This window comes from Ascaphus truei, chromosome 4 (genome assembly GCF_040206685.1).
Source record: "Ascaphus truei isolate aAscTru1 chromosome 4, aAscTru1.hap1, whole genome shotgun sequence".
In the NCBI taxonomy this organism is placed as follows: domain Eukaryota; kingdom Metazoa; phylum Chordata; class Amphibia; order Anura; family Ascaphidae; genus Ascaphus; species Ascaphus truei.
Window position 1 is genome coordinate 258654015 of NC_134486.1, and position 20463 is coordinate 258674477.

Genomic DNA, 20463 nt, shown 5'->3' on the forward strand with positions numbered 1-20463 from the left:
TTAAAGGTGTAATTTTGATTACATAGTATATATTAAAAACACCAATACTATCGCAGGTTACAACCAATATATACAGTGGCGGCCGCCTTTATCCTCGTGCGGCCGTATCGGCGCAACTCTGAAAACCGCGGGCAGATGCAGTATTTGATGCTGTATGTGCCGGTATTTTAAGCCCCGGCCGCCTTTATCCTAGTGCATTGTATTAGCGCTGTCTCGGCATGAATGCGGCATGAACGCGGTGAAGTGCGTGGCATTCGGAAAAAATACCCAAACAAAATCGGAGATGTTGGAGAATAAAAGGGGCCGTGACAGTATCATACAGGTATAAAAAAAAATGAACTGTTCCCATGACAAGTAAAGTATGTGTATACAAATTGAAGAACACAATAATAATAAATGTTGCACACAGTGGAGCATGATGAATTTTCCCTACTCCTTAAGAGGGAATTTTATTTAGTTTAAGAGTTTTTCCAGAAATTTACAGTTACTAAGAAAATGCCATAGTGCATAGATGCATTAAATGCAGCACATGTCATAACTGTTTTACATTTTTTGCATTTAATAGCCCAGTTTTTACTATGTATTATATGGCATTCTTAAATCTGAGACAGAGCGGGATTTCTCATGCTGCTATTAGGATATATTGTACATTGTCTCGTTTCTTGTATTAGACCTTGGAGAGTGACAATTAGCATTATTTAATTAATTTGAGGCTACAAGAATCAATTTTATATTACGTACGATACATGTATGAAGAAGCTTTGCATTAACTTTGTTCTGCTTATGTCAATGAACAATTTGGGGAGTGGTTATTGTAGGAGATAGTATTGCTAACTGTAATCTTCTAATGAAATATACATTTCCAACATTGCACTTCACGTGGTGGAGCTTTCCTTTATCTTTGCATCAGTTAAATACACCAAGTCGTAGGTGGAATTAATCTCACCCTAATGATCATTGTCCAGTGTAAAAACCTCAAATAACACACTTTCGAGTCATACTTTAAATGTAAAAAATATTTTTTGCTTTAAGTTATGGAGCAAGGTTTGTCATGTAGATGTATAGCTAATATGATTAATAAATTATGAGATTTTGGATACTTAATATTGTTCCCTTTTTCTTTTCCTAACAGTGCTTTGAATATAATTGGGAATGATAAAATGATGAATTCATCTGATTTATGGAGTAAGCAAAATATAAACAATTGCTTTGAATTTGTGAATAGCTCATGTCCTAAGAGTAACAGATCTCTTACAAGTTACTTAACTATGTGCTTCGTCATGTTTGGAGCTATAATCCTCACAATTGTGGGAAATCTTGTGGTCATTATTTCAGTCTCTCATTTTAAACAGCTCCACACCCCAACCAACTTCCTCATTTTGTCCTTGGCAATTACAGATTTCCTTCTTGGGCTGCTAGTTATGCCTTACAGTATGGTGAGATCTATCACTTCATGCTGGTATTTTGGAGATATATTCTGTAAAATGCACAGTTGCTTTGACATAATGTTGTGTACAACCTCTATATTTCACCTATTCTTTATTTCTGTCGACCGTTACTATGCAGTGTGCCACCCACTTCATTATTTTAGAAAAATAACAACTTCTGTAATAGAGGTATGTTTATTTATTAGCTGGTCCGTTCCCTGTATTTATGCATTTGGTGTTGTTTTATCAAATGTAAACGTTGAAGGAATACAGGATTATGTTGCTTCAGTGTCCTGCATCGGCTCTTGTTCTCTTCTCTTTAACAAGCTGTGGGCAGCAATTTCTTCCTTAATATCTTTCTTTATTCCAGGTGCCTTGATGATAGGGATTTACATTCACATTTTCTCAGTTGCAAGAAAACAAGCCAAGTTAATACATAATCAAACAAAGAGTAAAAGCTCCCTAAAGGGAGAAAGCAAAGCAGCAAAGACATTAAGTATAGTTATGGGAGTGTTTATTTTGTGCTGGCTACCGTTTTTTACGGTAACTACAGTAGACCCTCATCTTAATTTCTCAACATCTGAAGATATATACAATGCTGTTCTGTGGCTGGGCTATATCAATTCCACACTTAACCCCATAATCTATGCTTTGTTTTACCCATGGTTTCGCAAATCAGTTGGATTTATCATAACAGGCAATATATTTAATGTGGAGTCTTCTTCCTTTAATGTGATACATGAAGTTTAATTAAATAAAGATTTTGTTGATGCAGTAAAATATGTGGGAATTAAACTTTTGTCAATGATCAGTCATTGTGACAACAGGTAATAATAACTTTATTTCATATGGCACTTTTCTCCCAATGGAACTCATAGTGCTTCACAATTACAGTATAGTGCACGGTACACAGCACATAGGAATTTCTTTTTTTACAGACACAGTCCCTGCCCTGATGAGCTTACAATATATGATTATGGTACCTTAGGCACAGGGAGAGAAAGTGACTTGCCCAAGGTCACAAGGAGCCGACTCTGGTTTCTGATCCTGATTTCCCTGATTCAAACTCATTGTCATTGTTTACACAGTCAGTGTATTTACTCACTCAACCACTCCTTCTCTCAGGTAGCAACATCTGATATTTTTATTTATTAAATATTGGAGATGGACAAATCTGGGTGTGTGAAATCAGAGCATGTCAGAACCTTAAATTCTTAAACCAAATACAAAAGAAATAGCAAAACCCTTAACGTTTGTTGAGCTAAAACCAAAACTCCAAAACTATTTAGAAACAAAACCAGAACACCGACCAAGTGCCCATCTCTACGTGTCTCTCACCACATCTTTCTTCAGTTATATTTGTCTGGTTTTCTAAATGTTTTTTTTATAATTTTATACTTATTTAAAATATTTTTCTTTGGATTTTTCCTGCCTATTTTGAGTTTTTCCCCCCATAATTTGGTAGAAAATTAAAACCAAACAAACCAATTTTGACAAATCCACAGCAAAGGTGCCCATTCTTATTTATTGCTATTTCATCATTTTACCACTTATTTTGTTGAATTTTTCATAATTATTTTGTTTTTTTCCCATAATTTGGTAAAACTCTAAAACGAAACAAATTGAATTTTTGCTTAATCAGACCCAAAACACAAAATATTTTTAGAACCAAAAGCCAAAACATAAAGGAAACTGCCCACCCCTATTACATATATTATCTAGACTAGGATAACTGCTGTCTACAAAATAGGGCTGTTAAATTGCCTTGCTGATCACTTTTCTTTGCTGATATTTTATTTCTAGAATAAAAATACTCAGGTGTCTCATGTATATACAGTACTGTATACAGTAAGGCAGACTCTAAATGATGCTTTCAAAGCAATTTTAAAGTCATACAATCCACTTTTTCAGCTTTATAAAAAGCATCACTGGTGTCTTTGTTTTTCAGTTACTTTTGATTTAATGATAAAAATGTAAAGGTATAAAAAATAAAGAATTAAAAAGAGACAAGCATAATTGCTAAAACAAAGATAATCATTTTTTTAATTAAAGTCAGAAATGCTCTAAAGCTCTTGGTTACAAGTCAAGCTCAACAATACACTGCAGAGCCATGTAGTGAGTGATGCTATACTGAGGTTATTAAGCATAATTTAACTCCTAAACAATATAATAAGTTAAGGCTCCTGATAGAACAGGCATTATATTGCGCTTATAGCAGGAGACAGCAATACTTTATTGCATCTTTTTTGTTTTAGGAAATTAGGATTAGTGTTAGGATTACAAGGTGTTCTGATTTTTTAAAAGCAAATAATGACAAATGAAATGATTTGCAATGACTATCTGTAATGAATAAACACGCTATCATTCTGAAAGTAATGTTACAGTATATTTATTTAGTTGTGCATTGAGGTGCAAGGTACATTACCGTATAGTATAATAGGGGAAGTTTTGTGACAAACATTGGCACCTTTGTTAAAAAAATAATTTTTTTAAATAAAGTGATATGCAGTTTTACAAAAAAAGAGTCTACATATAAAGCTGTATTCCTGTAGTTTGTATGTTTTAACAGATATTTTAAGATTTATTTGGGTAATTGTATTATATATTATAAATTGGGGTAACCAATAAAATATGTCATGTATTTAAATTTCAACTTTCTTTTCATTTTAAAATATTGTACTTGCCACAAATTGAATCTATTGCCTTCATGTGTACTCAAGGTCCTATTATAAATAAGGTGAACAGATATTCAACCGGCGCTCTAGTTGTGTCTGAAATATATAATCAAAGGGATAAAATAAAAAGAATAAATCGAATCAGATAAGTAGAATTCACTCAAAGTATACAGCGAAAAAGACTATTTGTAAATGAGTGAAAGACATAAAATGCAAATGCAAGTGAAAAAATAAATGTGTTGAAATACACAACAGCTCTACCCCCATTGAACCTTCCTCTTGGGGTTTTAAAATGTTTGTTTTGGAGATGCGGGGAGCACGAGGAACCGGAAATTATTAATAGAGATAAAAAAAAAGGATAGTGCAATTCCGTGTGGTAAAGCGAGTCAAATTATTCAGTTCTGACAAAATGTACACACAATATCAGAGTAGTAATCAGGATCAAATCCCGTATGGACTCTGAATAAAATCCTCCCAATACAATGCTCAGATGTGTGCATAGAAGTAACTATGATGGATGTTAGTGAGGATATGCAAATGATATGTAAATGAGACATTATCATAACATGGAAATCTCAGAAACTTGGGGAGCGCAGATACCAAAAAAAAAAAAGAGATATGGAAAGACAATAATGCAATACTATTTTTCACAAAGTTGTAGGATGGGTAATGTGATAATATACAGGTAAAGTGACTGGTACAGGTATAAGCCTAATTATGACACCTTGCAACAATACCTGTCAATCAGCAATTATCCCAGCGCAACACTGAATGCTTCCCCTGTGACGTCAGCGGTACTGTACATGAATTCACATAGAAATTGCATTGCCACACTCAGTGATCTTGATGAGAACTAACTTTTGTACTCTTGTACTTTCAAATATCTTGTGCTTGAATGAGGGATATTTCCAAATTCCAGAGACCCAAGAACCTGCTTACTGCTACTGTTCCAAAAAACAGAATAAAGAATAAGCTGACACAGATAAAAGTAGATAGGCATAAAACCCTCTAATAATAGGTGTGTCAGCTGGCGCTCCTACTTAGTGAACAATAGATAATTACAAAGAAAGGGTTACACAATGACAGGTAGGAACATAGCACTTAAGGGGTTAAATTGATAAAATAAATAAATAATATATAGTCACATCAAGTGTTCCCAGATACAGAGTCCAATGTCAGATTGAGTATGGGTATGCTGCTCCTTTGCAACCGGAACTAATCTCAGGACCGGTAGAAACTATAGAAACAAAGACAAAAAAGAGAAAAAAAAGCGCAAAACCCATAGAGTAGTATAGTCAATTTATGGAATAATTAAAAACGGTTATAAACACTCTCAGAAGAATAAGTACAGTAAATACATGCATTTCGGTACTTTGAATGACCGCTGGAACAGAAGTAATCCACTTGTCTGTTGGTTGGGGTACTCAGTGACTCTTCCTCTCTCCTTCACTCGATCGGCGGCGTGTATCCGCTTCCGCGTCAGGTGACTCGTGATGTCAGCGTGTGTGTCGTCAATCGGGGGTTGGACTTTGGGCAGCCACTTGCTCCCCCTCCAAACTCGGCGTACGGGAGTTCTATCTATCACGCGTATTCTCAGTAATTCAGTGCTCTTGGCAAAACACCAGCAACCATGGCAATGTCAGCCCTAAGCGTTTCAAGGACATTGTCCTCTTTGTCAGGGGCGCTTTCATTGCTTGGTTGCTATTGATCATATATACACTGGCGACACACTTTATTCGAGCTCGGCTAGTCCCACGAATTCGGGTATACCCGGGTGTATTGAGGTTTGTGACTGTTTTCTGCCCGAGTGCATTGAGTTATTTTCCGTCAGGGATTGAAGCATTTTATTCCCGCTGGCTGCAATACTGCACAGTACATATATATATACTGCATTACAATTCATGAATTTATGCCATCTGGTAGACACGCGAAGCATTGCAGCCTATTAAATCATAATCATTATCATTTAACAGATCAGCCGCCCATCAGCCAGGCATGAACCCAGGCTGGGAAGGCAAATGCAACGGGGCTTGTCAGAGGTGAGGAGCGGCGCATTCCAGGTATCTGCCAGGTACATACCGGGTATTTGCTCGAATAAAGTGTGTCGGTGCAGTATAGGGGTAACAATTAAGTACCTTCTATAGATAGATAATATTAATTCCCTCCTAGTGGTTGTTTACAGTATCCACATAAGGAGTCTAATCCAATGATTAGCTATAGAACAAATTCTTAAAAACTGTTGATATTTATGGGAATATTGTTAAAAAAATGATTCATATAAATTCAATACTTAAGCTGCCATAAATTGTATAGTAAACATATTAAATATATTAAAATCTTCGTGGATACTAAAAACAGCTACTATCACAACAGGAGTAAAACACATATGCGTACACGTGATTATTCTTATCATAACACATTGAACAATCATAATAAAAACAACATTAATATCTGATTAATATAGGAAAAGATAATAAAGGTTTGTTAAAATTCTTATTCATAAAATTAATTCATAAATATTTATCTTTATCTATAGAAGGTACTTAATTGTTACCCCTATATATATGATCAATAGCAACCAAGCAATGAAAGTGCCCCTGACGAAGAGGACAAGGTCCTTGAAATGCGTAGGGCTGACATTGCTATGGTTTTTGGTGTTTTGCCAAGAGCACTGAATTACTGAGAATACGCGTGACAGATAGAACTCCCGTACGCCGAGTTTGGAGGGGGAGCAAGTGGCTGCCCAAAGTCCAACCCCCGATTGACGACACACGTGCTGACGTCACAGAGTCACCTGACGCAGAAGCGGATACATACCGCCGATCGAGTGAAGGAGAGAGGAAGAGTCACTGAGTACCCCAACCAACAGACAAGTGGATTACTTCTGTTCCAGCGGTCATTCAAAGTACCGAAGTAAACAAAAAAACGGGCGCTTACCTTTAGAATGTTAAGTCAGGGTGGAGGGAAGAATACAATACCTAGTTCAAGCCAATAAATGTAATCCCTCACAGTGGAGTCCGTTGATCCTAGTAAATCCCTCTGCTCAACCCCAAAAAGGGGTATCCCAAAACCCTTAATGAACGTGGAAAGGAAAAAAGACAGGAGGAGCAAAGGGTTAAAGCATATCACACCAAAGACATCAGTATTGGGGTGTTACGCCGATGCTCGCCACAAACCGGGACCGGACCGCGGGGCTGAGGTGGGGTTATATAATCACCGACCTTAGTCCACGCAGACTGATCCGGAGTGCGCAGTTCGTAGTCGTACATCGCAGGGTCAGGATTGGAGAAGGCAGCATCGTCGTTAATGAAGCAGGAGTTCGGCAACAGGAAATCAGGAGTACCCCGCTTCAGCTTAGGAGCGTGAGCGCGGGGGTGGCTTCTGCGCGAGGAGCGGCCTCGGCCCATGACGCCGATCTCAGCAGGAGGAGACAGCAGGCTGGACGAAGTTCACCGCAGGGCAGCGTCGGGAAGAACTAACGCTTCAGCGCAGAAGTCCAAGGCAGGCCACTGCAAGAGGATCGCAGCAGGCCGCAGGAAAGGAAGGGTAGCCACTGCTAGGAGGGAATGCAGCAGTTACCAGTGCTGGCATCAACGCTTCAGCACAGGCGTCCAGGGTAGGCCACTGCAGGAGAATAGCAGCAGGCCGTAGGACAGGAAGGGTAGCCACTGCTAGGAGGGAGTGCAGCAGTTACCAGTGCTGGCATCAACGCTTCAGCACAGGCGTCCAGGATAGGCCACTGCAAGGAGATAGCAGCAGGCCAATGCTGGCAACAACGCTTCAGCACAGACGTCCAGGACCAGGCCTCTGGATACTCAGGAACTTGGAAGGTAAGAACGCTAGGAGAGAGGCCTGGGGTGGTTTGTGGCAGAGACAATAACATAGAGGTAGGAATAGTTATGCTCGGCGCTGGTTCAGAGCCAACGCCTAGAATATAAAGGGCGGAGATCCAATCACAGGAGGAGGGTGTGTGAGAATTCCTCCAATGAAGTAGCACAGGGCAGAAGCTGCAATGAGAGGCAGCACCTGTGCCATAGATTGCCAGAGGAAGCCTGCAACTGCACAGGTCTGCAAGGCAATAGTCAAAGCCAGTAGTGGATTCCTTACAGTACCCCCCCCTTCAGGTGAGACCTCCGGACGAACAAGATCCATCACAGATTTGGGGGACATGGAATTGTTCCTAAACCTCCTTAGGCGAGAGGTGGCGTTGAAAGCCCATAATTTGTTGGGATTCCTTACAGTACCCCCACCACTGGGTGAGAAGCCTGGGTGAACAGGACCATTCATAGGTCTGGGAGACATTGAGTTGTTCCTGAAGTGTCTCCGGCGAGAATTAGGTCCACAATCCAGCTGTACATTGGCGAGTGCCATGAAAGACAGCGGTGGTACTGCAGTTCTTGGTACATGGACAATGGGACCTGAGGGCTCCGGAATGGGAACATCGGAAGGACAGTAGCCAGGTGTCCGGTGCATAGTAATAGTCCAAGAGTACGGGACACAGGACACAGATTGTCGGACAAAAATGGCAGAGGGACCTTCAGAGAAGGCAATGTCTTTGGTGAAATCAGCACGGAGGAAGTTGCGAGAGTCTTTAGCTTCCAAGGAATTCCGGGTGGTGGTTAGCAAGGGAATGGGGCGGGAGGGTTCACTACACACTATTGCAGCGGTACTTTTGATACCAAGCAGGGTTGCTATCCCAAGCAATTTGCGAGAGTCTGTAGCAGTGTGTATGCAACTCATGGTACTGGCAGTTGAAGAAGGATCCGCTTCCTTTGGTTTGTGATCTTTAGAGAGAATCAAATCCGAAATTGTGGCCTTGGCGAAGGACATAATAAGCATGTCTATACCCATAGTGGACCCATAGAGAACAGGAACGGATGCTTCAGGTAAAGCGACGAGGTCCAGTAAGGGTGTCTTCGTCTTAGAGAGAGGCCAATTGCCATACAGATCGGGCACTTTGGGCACCGCACAGAGACCTGCGAGTAAGGAGTCTGTTTGAAAGGTGAGAAAACAGATTTTATCCAAAAAACAAGGCAGGCGGTTAAGCAGTGCATCAACCTTAGGGAAAAAAGTCTTGGGGTTAAAGCTGGGTGCCTCCAACACAGAGAAAGAAGACAGAGAACTAGAGCTTGGCTTCGGAGTGGAGGTCCCAGGTACCCAGGTCTCACATGATACTGTGGGAGAAGCAATGCAAATTGTTACTGTTTTAAACATAGGGTCTTTAACATCGGTAGCTCCAGGCACCTTTTTGAGAGGTAACCCTAGTTTTGGGACAGGACAGTCAATAGCAAGTACCCCAAGTATTGTGGAAGACACAGAGAAAAATAAGTCCATTTTAAAGACGGGATCTTCTGAAAAAAGGGAACGTTCCAAATGCGATACCCCTGAGTTCGTGGTAGTAGACATACAGTCAGTAGTGGATACCCCGAATACTGTGGGCGAATCAGCGTAAAACAGTATTATTACAGGAATGGGCATCCCAGACTTAAAGTCATTTTTAATCATCCCGGAGGCTGTGGCATGATACGTGAGAGAAACTGGGGTAAACTCTCCAACAGACACAAGGGACATCTTGCTTGTTACAGAATTGGGTCCCTGAGAATCCCTAGTGACGGCATCAGACTCCATGGGAGACTTAGTGACAGGGGTTTTGGAACTGATTAAAGGAATTGCATGTATCCCAGATTTAATAGGAGAAATACCTTGCAAAACAGAAATTTTAGTAAAGGTGATAGGCATCACAGATAGGACAGACAGAAGTAAGCAAGGCAAGGTTGCTTCTATAACAGAAGATTTGGCAGCGGCAAAGCTTAACTCAGCGGCTGCTGGAGAACTTTTAACTACAGTGAGAAGGGACTGCAGATTTACAAAGTCAGGGATAAAGGGAGTCTCAAACTTGAAAGCCTGATCCTTCAAAAAGAAGGGCCCTAACTTTAATGGTACTGAGGGAGCAACAGCAGATACGCTGATCTCAGAAGGGGTCACTTGGAAAGGAGCATAATACAGTATGTACTGTTCGCTTTAAACCCTAGGATTTGAGAAAAGGAGAACTCAGACAGTGCAAGTGGGGCAACCACGACTGTGCTGGCCTCTGAAGTGGGTATTTGGGAAAGAGTGTCTGGGACATCAGAAACGACAACAGATTCCACGAAAAGGGGTCTATGCTCAGAAGCAGGGGTCTCAGCTCTCTGAGTGGCAGACGGGGTGAGTGAAATACCTAGGAGTAGGGATTCTGCGAACAGGTTTAGAGAAACAAACGGCTCCAGAATACTTTTTACTGGAGCCAGTATTATTGCCGAAAGTTCAGGGGGCATAGCCCCGAGAATTTTAGCTGAGTCAGAGGACAAAAGGGGTTGATCCTCTGAGGCTAAGGAGGTGTCCCTGACTGACGAACTAAAGGGATCTACCAAGGAAGGTTCACAGGGCTGACCTGCAGGGGTTAACATAGGAAAAACCCCAAGGGTTAAATTACTCTGTACCTGAGAATCAGAGAAATAGAAGCTAGTCTCCGAGAGTGGGGTCATAGGGGGTTCTGCCTCTTGCCCTAGGGACCTATCATTAGACTGCGGAATACTAGGGTTAGCAGTAGGGACCTCACAGAGCAGACTAGCAGGGGTTAATACAGAAAAAACCTCGGAAACAGAGCTTAGAATTTTTGGGTTAGGAAAAGAGGGCAAACAGGATTCATTCTCTGGTGCTAGGGAAGACACACTGACCTGGGGACTGCAGGGATTTACAGTGGGGGACGCATAAGCCTGACTAGCAGGGGTTAAGACCGAGATAACCTCAGGGACAGAACTTAGGGAGGTTAACTCAGGATTAGGGAGCGTGGCAGCTTCTTCTTTAGCGGGCAGCGATAGAGAAATGGTTTGACCATTCTTAGGAGAGAGAGGTACCCCCACAGGTTTAGCAACAGGACTGGCAGCATAGAGAATCTGCCAAGCAGCAGCGTTGGCAAGGAGAGGATCCTGTTCTATTATGTGAATATCTAGTGTTGAGGAAAGTACATGGAGTGTATCTTGAGACTGAGCCAACATGAGAAGGGCGCCCTGGTGTACTAGATGAATGTCCAGTGAAGAGGCCAGGAGATAGAGTGCCTCTTGGGCGTCGGCCAGTTCCATAGGGTACACGTTATCCCAGGTTATAGGGGAATCAGGAGAGCGAATACAAGCGGCCAGAGACTGTTTTAAGTTCAGGATACAGTAAGCCTTAATAAAGAGATCACAACGGCATTGTCTTTGCAAAGGGGTTAAACCTTCATAGGTAAACATTTCATCAATCAGGGGTAGTACTTCACACAAATACTGGCCTTCAGAGTGGGACTGGTACGCAGGCCGGGACATAACTTCAGTTGGTAAATTGCCATCCCCCGCCACGGCGCGGTCCGGTTTTAATGGGCCGAGCATACTGTTACGCCGATGCTCGCCACAAACCGGGACCGGACCGCGGGGCTGAGGTGGGGTTATATAATCACCGACCTTAGTCCACGCAGACTGATCCGGAGTGCGCAGTTCGTAGTCGTACATCGCAGGGTCAGGATTGGAGAAGGCAGCATCGTCGTTAATGAAGCAGGAGTTCGGCAACAGGAAATCAGGAGTACCCCGCTTCAGCTTAGGAGCGTGAGCGCGGGGGTGGCTTCTGCGCGAGGAGCGGCCTCGGCCCATGATGACGATCTCAGCAGGAGGAGACAGCAGGCTGGACGAAGTTCACCGCAGGGCAGCGTCGGGAAGAACTAACGCTTCAGCGCAGAAGTCCAAGGCAGGCCACTGCAAGAGGATCGCAGCAGGCCGCAGGAAAGGAAGGGTAGCCACTGCTAGGAGGGAATGCAGCAGTTACCAGTGCTGGCATCAACGCTTCAGCACAGGCGTCCAGGGTAGGCCACTGCAGGAGAATAGCAGCAGGCCGTAGGACAGGAAGGGTAGCCACTGCTAGGAGGGAGTGCAGCAGTTACCAGTGCTGGCATCAACGCTTCAGCACAGGCGTCCAGGATAGGCCACTACAGGAGAATAGCGGCAGGCCACAGGACAGGAAGGGTAGCCACTGCTAGGAGGGAATGCAGCAGTCACCAGTGCTGGCATCAACGCTTCAGCACAGACGTCCAGGGTAGGCCACTGCAAGGAGATAGCAGCAGGCCAGTGCTGGCAACAACGCTTCAGCACAGACGTCCAGGACCAGGCCTCTGGATACTCAGGAACTTGGAAGGTAAGAACGCTAGGAGAGAGGCCTGGGGTGGTTTGTGGCAGAGACAATAACATAGAGGTAGGAATAGTTATGCTCGGCGCTGGTTCAGAGCCAACGCCTAGAATATAAAGGGCGGAGATCCAATCACAGGAGGAGGGTGTGTGAGAATTCCTCCAATGAAGTAGCACAGGGCAGAAGCTGCAATGAGAGGCAGCACCTGTGCCATAGATTGCCAGAGGAAGCCTGCAACTGCACAGGTCTGCAAGGCAATAGTCAAAGCCAGTAGTGGATTCCTTACATGGGGTAAGTGATTTAAAGCAACTTATCAATAGTCTCCCAAGTGGACGTGGAGTGAAATAACGATAATGATAATTAAATACTCACACGGCCCTGTGTGAGCAAAGGTGCGTAGGGGTGTCTTGCTGCTGATAATTCTGGTCTTCTCAGATAGTTGGTTAGATTGGGGATGGATGGGAAATAATAAAAAATATGGCAATAAACATATAATACTTACACGGCCACGTGTAAGCACACTAGTTGAAAGGTTTCTGTAGGGTACATCTAGTTAACCCATCCGAGATGATTCCAGGGGCGCAGCGCACACATCTGCTGGCAGGCAGGGTGTATATGGGGGTTCCCCTTCACAATCCTCACGTTCTAAGGCTCCTTCCCTCCCCAGTTCAGCAAGCGGGGGTGGGTGAGGTAAGATGACAGCAAGGGATCAGTAGTGGTCTTTAAAATGGTATAAGTTTATTAAACATTAAAATACACAGAAAGGCACTCACATGAAAATAATAAATCCCCGGTACGCTCCCGTTGCTGTGGTTAGAAGTCGCTTCTCAACCGCACTGTCTTCCGCGTCCGGAGTCAGAAGAGATGGTAACTTCTTGCGCGGCTGTGACTGCAACTGCTTCCACTAACTACGGAAGCCCCAGTAGTCCAAAATAGTAGGTCGAATTAGAGCATCGCGCTTTCGCCGTGAAAAACAGCTTCCTCAGGCTCAAAATGTACGGTTGCGGGGGTCTCTGTAGTTTTTATAGACCCATAGTATTGCTTATTATTGGTAATTAATAATCATTCATTGTATAATTCCATATTCATTGCATTAAAAACACTTTGATGCTTCTACTGCCTATCTGATATACAGAGTGGCTGCTATTCACTGTGATAAACATTTCAATTTAAACATTTCAAATAAAATCTCAGTCCTTTATTATTTAATTAAGTTAAAAAGTTCAATTTAATCCTATCATGGTGTTAGTCATGGTGTAGTCACCTTCAATAACCCTTACAACTCTGTATTGAAAACCGTATTAGAGGTTTCACATAAACTAATTTCTTTAAAAAGCCTCTAGAGCTTCTAAGGTTTTAAACAGAACAAATTCCACTCTGCTGTTAAAATATTCTAATCTAATACTTTACCTTTCTATCCAATTCCAAAATTAAATACATTACAATTGTCCAAAAAATACATTAATCTAACTGGTATATTGTTACTAAAAATTTAGTTCCACTAAATTCACTATATAATAAAAAATTTAAAAATTTACAAAAAATTAAAAAATTTACAAAAAATTTAAAAATTACAAAATGACGCTAAAACCAAATTTATCCTTACATATAAACATAGAAACAAATGGAGTCGAAAATGTGATTAATATTCAGTTGGTGATATTCCACGTATCAAGGATAAACAAAAAAGGAGGGGGGAGTCAAAAACCCTTATTCAGTAGGGGCAAATCTTAAACAACAGAGAGAAGGCCCAGGGGAGATGTGTGTATATATTATTCTGCTCTTATTCACACAAACGCAGCAATATCTAAATCGACATTCAGACCGTTGGGGGTTAGGGTTTTTAACTGATAGATCCAAAACGTCTCCCTTTGTCAGAGAGGCTTGAGTCTATCCCCTCCCCTCCAGCTCTCTGCAACCAGTTCTATTCCCCTGTAAGTTAGTCCTGAGAGGTCACCTCCATGTACTTGACTAAAGTGCAAGGGGACACTGTGATTTGCCAATTTCCTCCTGATGTTTTCTATGTGTTCCAGTATGCGGACCTTTAGACTTCTCGAGGTCCGGCCCACATACTGGAGACCACACGGGCCTTCCAGCAAATAAACGACGAAGGTGGTTTTACAATTAATAAGTTGTTTTGTTTTAAAAGATTTCTTTGTTATGGTCGATGTAAAATTCATTATTTCTCATGATGCATATTTGCATGCCTTACAATTGAAACAATTGAAGAAACCTACTGGTTTTGGCAACCAGTTGGTGCCTGGCCCCACAACCTCCCTCCTATACACACTTGGAACTAGTTGCATTTTGATGTTGTCAGCCCGTTTAAAATCACACGTGGGGCTTCTGGTAGGTATTCCCGTAATACTATGTCTTTACGCAAAATGTGCCAATGTTTCTTTAAGATGTTACAAATTTTATTGGCTTCACTGTTATAGCGTGTAATGAAGGGTACTATGAATTCTTTATTCTCTACTTCAGGTCTCGGTTTCAGAAGTTCTTCCCGCGGTAGTTCTAATGTCTTTAATAGGGCCTTCTCAATACTCTCCGGTTCATAATCTCTCTCCTCAAACTTTCTTTTTAAAAGGTTAGCTTGTTCTCTGAACACCTCCACCTCTGTGCAATTCTGCCTAATTCGGCGTAATTGACCATAGGGTATGTTCCTTAACCATTTCGGATTGTGACAGCTGTTATTTAGATTAAAATTATTCGCATCAACCTCCTTAAAAAATTTCTTTATTTTAAGTGTATTGTTCTCGATATAAATTGTCAAGTCAAGGAAGTTGATGCTCGTTGAACTAATCTCAGACGTGAAAATTAGATTTACCCGGTTGTTATTGATATGGCTCAAAAATAGGGTCAGATCCTCTTTACTTCCATGCCATATGAAGATCACATCATCGATGTATCTTCTCCATAGGACTAGGTTTGCTCCAAAGGGGTTACCCAACCAGATGTTATTCTCTTCCCAGTGCGCCATAAAAATATTTGCGTAACTGGGAGCAAACCTAGTCCCCATGGCAGTGCCACATTTTTGTAGGAACATGGAGCCATCAAACCAAAAGAGGTTATGTTTCAGGATAAACTCGATCCCGTCCATCAGAAACGTTTTTTGCTCATGTGGGATCGATGAATCTCCCTCCAGAGCATCCCTCACTGCCTCACAACCATCTTTGTGTCTAATTGAGGTGTACAGTGAGGTCACGTCGCAAGTTACCAATAAAAACTCTTCCTGCCACTGAATCCCAGATAAAACGCATAGAACCTGTAGGGTGTCTCTTAAATATGATTTAGCACTGGTGGCATAATTTTGAAGATACAAATCGACATATTCTGAAAAGTTTTGTGTTAATGACCCAATCCCAGAGATGATTGGTCTCCCCGGGGGTCTAAGGCGGCCTTTATGAATCTTGGGTAAGAAGTAAAACACCGCTTTCACTGGTTGAGACTTCAGCAGATATAAGTATTCCTTCTCACCCAAGACTCTCACATCCTTAGCCTTAATCAGAATATTCAACAACTCTTCCTGATATATTTTTGAAGGATCTTGTTCGAATTTTTCATAAGTTATTCCATCATTCAAGATACAGTACGTTGTGATTCTGTGAGGTAATAACTCGTATCCATTATTACCACCCCTCCTCCTTTGTCAGCCGGTTTTATGGTAATGCGCCTGTCTTCTGCCAGTGTTTTTAAGGCTTCACTTTCTTCCTTTTTCAAATTGTCGTGCTGCCTATTTTTCTTATTTGCCAGTTTCTCAAAGTCATCCATGACAAGCTGGTTGAAGACTTCCAGAAACTGTCCTTTGCAGTGACTGGGATAGAAATTTGACTTATTTTTTAAATTTGAGTGGACAAATCTATCAGGTGTAATTTGGATGCACTTTGCTTCTGGGTTAATCTCTGAATACTGACCTGTTTTCTGAGTTACCGCGTTTTTATTTAGAAAAAAACGTTTGACAGTTAGTTGACGTAGGTATTTCTGCGCATCCACAAACAAATCGAAGCCGCTTGGGCCTCTAGATGGTGCAAAGTTTAATCCCTTCGCTAAAACTTTCTCGTGTGCTTCATTTAAAACTTTCGAGCTGAGGTTAAAAATACTGCTTAATGCATTGCCCTTTTGCTTCCGGCATTTTCTTCCTCCCCTTTTCCCTCTCTGCTTCTTTTTCTTCCTTTCCCATCCACTGTTCCTGATATCCCTGGATCGTCTAGAATAGAGAACTTGTTCTGCGTTATGATTGGTGACTTCAGTGCCTGGTCTAAAAAAGACACCCCCATTTTGTTCCTATCAGCTCGTTCCCAGATAGGACTCCTCTGGGGGGCATGGTCATATCTCGTATCTCTATAGTCCCCTCTCTCCCTCCTGCTTCCGTATCTCTCCCTTGATCTCTCCTCCCTGGACCTCCTTGGAGATCTCTCCCGTTTTGGTGACCGTTCCCATCTTGGTGATCTCTCCCTTCTATCTCGCCATTCGTGCCTTTGATATCTGTTATCCCTTATGTAATTTGAGTCATAATCGCCTCTCCTGATTTGATAAGTGGGGTACCTATGGTCCATCCCCCTTCCATAATCCCTGTCGTGTCGAGCAAAGCCCTCAGACTGGTGGCTTGTAGTGGGGTAGGGGTCTTTGCCTTTATCTCTATTTTGTTGTTTTTGTCCTTTTCCACCCGCATTCCCTTTTCTTTCCACTTCCTCTGTTTTTTTAGGGGGTGGGTTATGTGTAGTTTTAGTCGGGCTCTTCTTACTAGGACTCTTTTTACTAACTGGCGGATTCAGCGATGTTTTCCTTTCTTTCCCCGAAGTAGAATTGCTCCTATCCCTATTCTTCTGATCTCTTGTTGCAGATTTATCCCATTTCCTCTGCTTACCATCCCTATAGTCTTCCTCATCCCTTACAAATGTCTTGTTTTTATTAACGAGTATACTTTTCTCCAATGTGTCTAATTCCTTCGAGAGTTTCTTGTTCAAAGTGTTAAAGGAGGGACACTCCATAAGCTGTTCTAGGATGGTTCTAATCTGATTTATCTCAAGGTCTAAATTCTGTAAGGTTATATCGTGATGCGAAATTAATAAATTCATTAGATCTATACTGCATGTGTCCAAAATCTTTTCCCACATACAGTTGTACTCAATCTCCACCAAATCGAAAAATGCTGGTTTGAATACTCTAAGGCCTCTACTAGTAGGTATCCTCGAGACCCTAAGGTATTCCTCCAGATAAGAGCGATCTAATATAATACTCAGTTCTTTTTTCATTGCCTTATCTAATTTTTCAAATTCTGTTTTAACTATATCCTCAACGTTGGTCTCTTCCTTAATACTTAGTCTGCTCTCCATGTCATTACTTCTAAGTGCTCTTTTTTCAAATACACTTTGAGTGTTTTCTGTTTCAGTTGAGCATTCTATGGGAAAAGTACCGAAGTGCCTGTATTTACTTATTCTTCTGTGAGTGTTTATAACCGTTTTTAATTATTCAATAAATGGACTATACTACTCTATGGGTTTTGCGCTTTTTTCTCTTTTTTCTCTTTGCTACTGTTCCAACAAAAATCCCAAGAAAGCAAAAGATGCCTGCTGAACCAACTCTACCTGAGACTTACAAAAACAAAAAAGGCTAAATCGGGAAAGAAATCAAAGCATCACCCAAGACTCCTAAGGGGAAGATTCCAGGAATGGTGTGAAAAAGAAGAAGACTCATATCCTTGCCATTAAAGTACCTAGACCCAGGCAACCTGCTTCCAAACCATATACCCCAATCCCCATTGCCCCAACCTCCAGATCTTGCTCACCTCACACCATGTTCACCCCACCTCATAATATTTTCACCTCATCTCATACCCTACTCAGCTCACCCTGCCCAGACCCAGCTCAGCTGAACTTAGACCCGGCTCACATTGCTCTGGACCCAGCTCAGTTCTACAAGGACAAATCCCCACCAAAGTATAAAGCACACATAGCCTAGCTGCAACAGGCGATTTGGTCAGCTTGGCAGTGTCAGGTGAATTTCTAACTTTCAATTATGAATGTATGAAGTGAAGTCTGTTTTGTATTGTTAGGATTATCAACAGATGTGAATAAAGCTCTTCTTTGTACTATAAAAGTGTTCTAACCGTCGTGGCTGAGATGTGGAACAGAGCGGTCGCACACTAGCTCAGCTCCATAGAAGCACAGCCGATAAACCCTCAAAAAAGTGGTATATCAAGCAAAACGAGGGGGTAAAAAGACAAGAGCATAAAGAGAATAAGCCCTGGAATTCCCACATATATTTGTCAGGAACTGCCTAAAGCAGAGAACCAGGTATTTGCCTTTCCCCTGGGGAGAGATGAGGTGGATGACCACCTCAATAACGTGTGCTGCAGAGTAAGGATATTTCCACAATTAAAGAATTTCTCCACAATGCCAGTATTTGTCCAGAGTATTTTCAAAACGGAGTGACTTAAAGTCCAATGACTTAACCCCTAGTGTGGGGGACGGGTTAGCGAAATTGACAAGAGAGGGATGGCCGTGGGAGGTCTCTCGACCGGAACCGGACCCCTTCAGTGTATATAGCCGCACATAAAACCAATCCTCCTGGGGACACTCCGTAAATGTTGAAGATAAATTCACTTACTGCATCTGGTAATCCGGATATGCGTGCTCCATGCTGTTCGTAGTACACAGAAGAAAAAACTTCTCACTGATGAGAGGGAAGACACAGCTGGCACTGCTAGGCAAATATTGAAGGCTGGACTGTGCTAGGGTAAAAAGTTATTTATTAGCCATATGCAAACCGGGATAAAAAGTGAAGGTCCCCCGTAGTAACTCTAACGCGTTTCGCCCCGCGTTAGAGTTACTACGGGGGACCTTCCCTTTTTATCCCTGTTTGCATATGGCTAATAAATATCTTTTTACCCTAGCGCAGTCCAGCCTTCAATATTTGCCTAGCAGTGCCCGCTGTCTCTTCTCTTTCGTCAGTGAGAAGTTTTTTCATTTGCCTTTCCCCGCTCTGGCCAAGCTGCATGCGACACAGATTACCAAAAATGGCTGCATTGTAATTGAAGGCTGCCTAACCTGAGATCGCGGTAGCATTGGGGTCGCAGCGCTGGGGCTATTATTAATAACCCTGAGGGGACACAGCGAGCTTACCCCCTAAAAGATTGTAGCTTCCGTCTTGACACAGCACAATAATAAAATAAATAAAATTGCCACCATCGTCCTATAAGGTGGCAAAGCGGAGGCAGCCCATAAGAACCGGAGCCCCTGTCTTGCCCCTGAAACTGCCGGAGACACATTTACCTCTCCCCCAGAGCTGGGGTTGGGCAATCATGTTCGCCATCTGCCTGCGGGTAGTCCGTGGATACTGCCCAGGACTCTGGCACCAGTGCACAAAATAGCCGCCAGGACCGTGTGGGGCATATAAACAAGCACATGGAAGAGTTCTGGGCTACAGGGTACCTGCGGTGACTGGGTCGGGGGTAGAGATGGGTAGGGGGAGTGGTGGAAGCCCCCGAAGGTGATTGGAGAAGCCCTGCTGTTCTACAGACTACAGAAGGAGTGGTACATAAAATGCCACTGCGGTGTCGCAGGAGCGATTGGGTTTTTCCCCCCTCCTCCCTGTGAGCCGTCGTTTGGATCCTCCGAGTGTCTGGATGGACTTAATATATCTTTCCCCCAGTGAAAGGAGGCGCCGCCTGCGAGTGTTGAGGCCCCAAACCCCCCCGGTGCAAGCCCCGAGCTGGCTCTACAACAAGATGGGTGCCGCTGCCCTATGAGGGAAGAACAGCCATTTTACTCCTGCATCCTCATCTCATGCCATCGGAGCGCAACTTGCTTCTCCCCCTGAACCTCAGACTTCCATCGTGCTGAGAGATCGCGGCATGCACTGTTGGGAGCAGCTGCGAGGGAATGGAGGTGAAGTACCACCCAGCATGTGCCTCCACAGCAAATTAAAGAGGGCTGTTGCTGGTCTTTGAGGCAGAACTGTTTAGCCAGCAGATAACAGGTTTATGGTTGCTGATGCTGGCAGTCCCCATCTCCTACCCCCTATCCAAGGTACTATACAAGTGCCTTCAACAAATAAATAATAAATAATAATAATAATAATAAATACTACTAAATATAAATATTATACTGTAATAAATACATGGGAAAAAAATAAAGAATAATTCATAAAAAACATATGAAGACACC

The 20463-nt window shown here is 42.5% G+C and overlaps 1 protein-coding gene across 1 annotated transcript; it reads left to right on the forward strand.

The window, feature by feature from the left end:
- Nucleotides 1-1160: 1160 nt before the first annotated feature.
- On the forward strand, nt 1161-2177 carry LOC142492370 (trace amine-associated receptor 4-like). Its single transcript, XM_075595016.1, has one exon. It carries the CDS (start codon nt 1161-1163, stop codon nt 2175-2177), a length of 1017 nt encoding a protein of 338 aa, XP_075451131.1.
- Nucleotides 2178-20463: the final 18286 nt, after the last annotated feature.